The sequence below is a fragment of the Euleptes europaea genome, chromosome 9, assembly GCF_029931775.1.
Source record: "Euleptes europaea isolate rEulEur1 chromosome 9, rEulEur1.hap1, whole genome shotgun sequence".
Lineage (NCBI taxonomy): Eukaryota > Metazoa > Chordata > Lepidosauria > Squamata > Sphaerodactylidae > Euleptes > Euleptes europaea.
In genome coordinates this window covers 5,129,770-5,131,503 of record NC_079320.1, presented here as the reverse complement: position 1 = coordinate 5,131,503, position 1,734 = coordinate 5,129,770, and the positions used below count along the sequence as shown (strand labels likewise).

Genomic DNA, 1,734 nt, shown 5'->3' with positions numbered 1-1,734 from the left:
ATTTTGCTGTGCGGAGAAGCAAAGGGTGCTCTGATCCATACTTGAAAAGAACAGCATGGCAGCAAGACGAGTTCCCATCCTGATGCTGAGGATTCCTCCATGGCCATGATGTTTCGTACCAGAGTATGCTTTCTTGTTCTTGGCTGGAGTCACCTGTCCCCAGCTCTTTTGGTCCACTGCTCATACTCCTGGCTTTGACCTCAATGATGTAACATGACTGTGATGTCACACAATGTCCTTTTAGCTCGACTGAGGCCATGTTCAAGGTGTCTTCAGGCCTGGATCGACGGGCACAAAAGCCGTCATGTCGCCCACTCCAGCGAATCGGTCAGGTGGTCGCGCGCAAGGGAGCATGAATGACGCCATCCTCAAGGTGGACCCAGAGGTGAAGCACAAGGTCGACTCTTTCAGAGAGAAGATCACTGGCGAAGCCGAGGCGCTAGTAGCACATTTTTTCCCCAAGAAGCTTTTAGAACTCGATGCTCTCCTCAAGGATCCCATTCTGAACATTCGCGACCTAACCCAAATCCACTCGGACATGAACATTCCCGTTCCTGATGCAATCCTGTTTGCAAACAGCCACGATGGGCTGGTCGGGCCCGGTATGAAAAAGAGGAAGCTGGAGGACCGGGAGGAGATTTTCCAGGGTATCAAACTCTTTGTCCTGCCTGACGGGTTGCTGAAAAGCAACCGGCGGCTGGTGGACATCATCGAGACGGTGAAACCCGAGATCCGGCTACTGATTGAGAAGTGCAACACCGTCAAAATGTGGGTGGAGCTGCTGACCCCCAAGGTTGAGCACGGCGACAATTTTGGTGTTGAGGTTCAGGAAAAGACTTTAGTCGACCTCGATAACGTGATGAAGGAGGCAACCTCGTCCCTGGGCCAGATCGCTGAGTACTTCCCCGCAAGGGCAGAGCTGGTCTCTAAGGTGGCAAAATACCCCCACGTGGAAGATTATCGCCGCTCGGTGACAGAGACGGATGAACAGGGATTCACCAGCCTGTGGCTCGCCGTATTGAACCTGAGGAATCACTATGGGACTCTGCATGACATGATCCTGAAGAACATTGAAAAGATCAAGCGGCCCCGAAACAACCATGCAGAAACCCTCTACTGAGCACGCCGGCGAGCCGAACCTACAAACTGTTCAGTAGGCTTCAGATGGTCTTTGCCAGGGTTTCTTATGTGACGGTTGAGAAGGGGAAGATGGCTGGACACAGGCCCTGGCACACTTTTAGCAAAGTCTAAAGAACCTCTCTCCCCCCTAGCTCTCTCTGGCTGATTTTTGTTTTGGTCTTGGGGTTTGCGGTTGCTCCCATCTCTGGAATGCAGAAGGTACATGGCAGACGCTTTCTCCCAGCTTGGGATGAGCGGACAGCCTGTTCGGAGCAGTTCCAAGAGCCAGCGTGGTGTAGTGGTCAAGAGCGGTGGTTTGGAGCGTTGGGGTTCGGATTTGGAGAACTGGGTTCGATTCCCCACTCCTCCACATGAGGGGCGGAGGCTAATCTGGTGAACTGGGTTGGTTTCCCCACTCCTTCACATGAAGCTAGCTCGGTGACTGTGGGCTAATCACAGCTCTCTCGGCCCCACCTACCTCACAGGGTGTCTGTTGTGGGGTGGGGAAGGTGATTGTAAGCAGGTTTGATAATTCCTGAAAAAGAAGCAGAAGCAGCAGAAGAAGAGTTGGTTTTAATATGCCGATTGTCTCTATCACTTAAGGAAGAATCAAAC

At 52.4% G+C, this 1,734-nt stretch overlaps 1 protein-coding gene across 1 annotated transcript; it reads left to right on the top strand.

The window, feature by feature from the left end:
* The first annotated feature begins 304 nt into the window (after window positions 1-304).
* On the top strand, window positions 305-1,120 carry LOC130482973 (proteasome activator complex subunit 3-like). The gene has a single exon (XM_056855850.1). It carries the CDS (start codon window positions 305-307, stop codon window positions 1,118-1,120), a length of 816 nt encoding a protein of 271 aa, XP_056711828.1.
* The last annotated feature ends 614 nt before the right edge of the window (window positions 1,121-1,734 follow it).

What these genes read in the sequence shown, in the direction of transcription:
- LOC130482973 (XM_056855850.1), top strand. Translation starts at nt 305, where the DNA reads ATGTCGCCCACTCCAGCGAATCGGTCAGGTGGTCGCGCGCAAGGGAGC.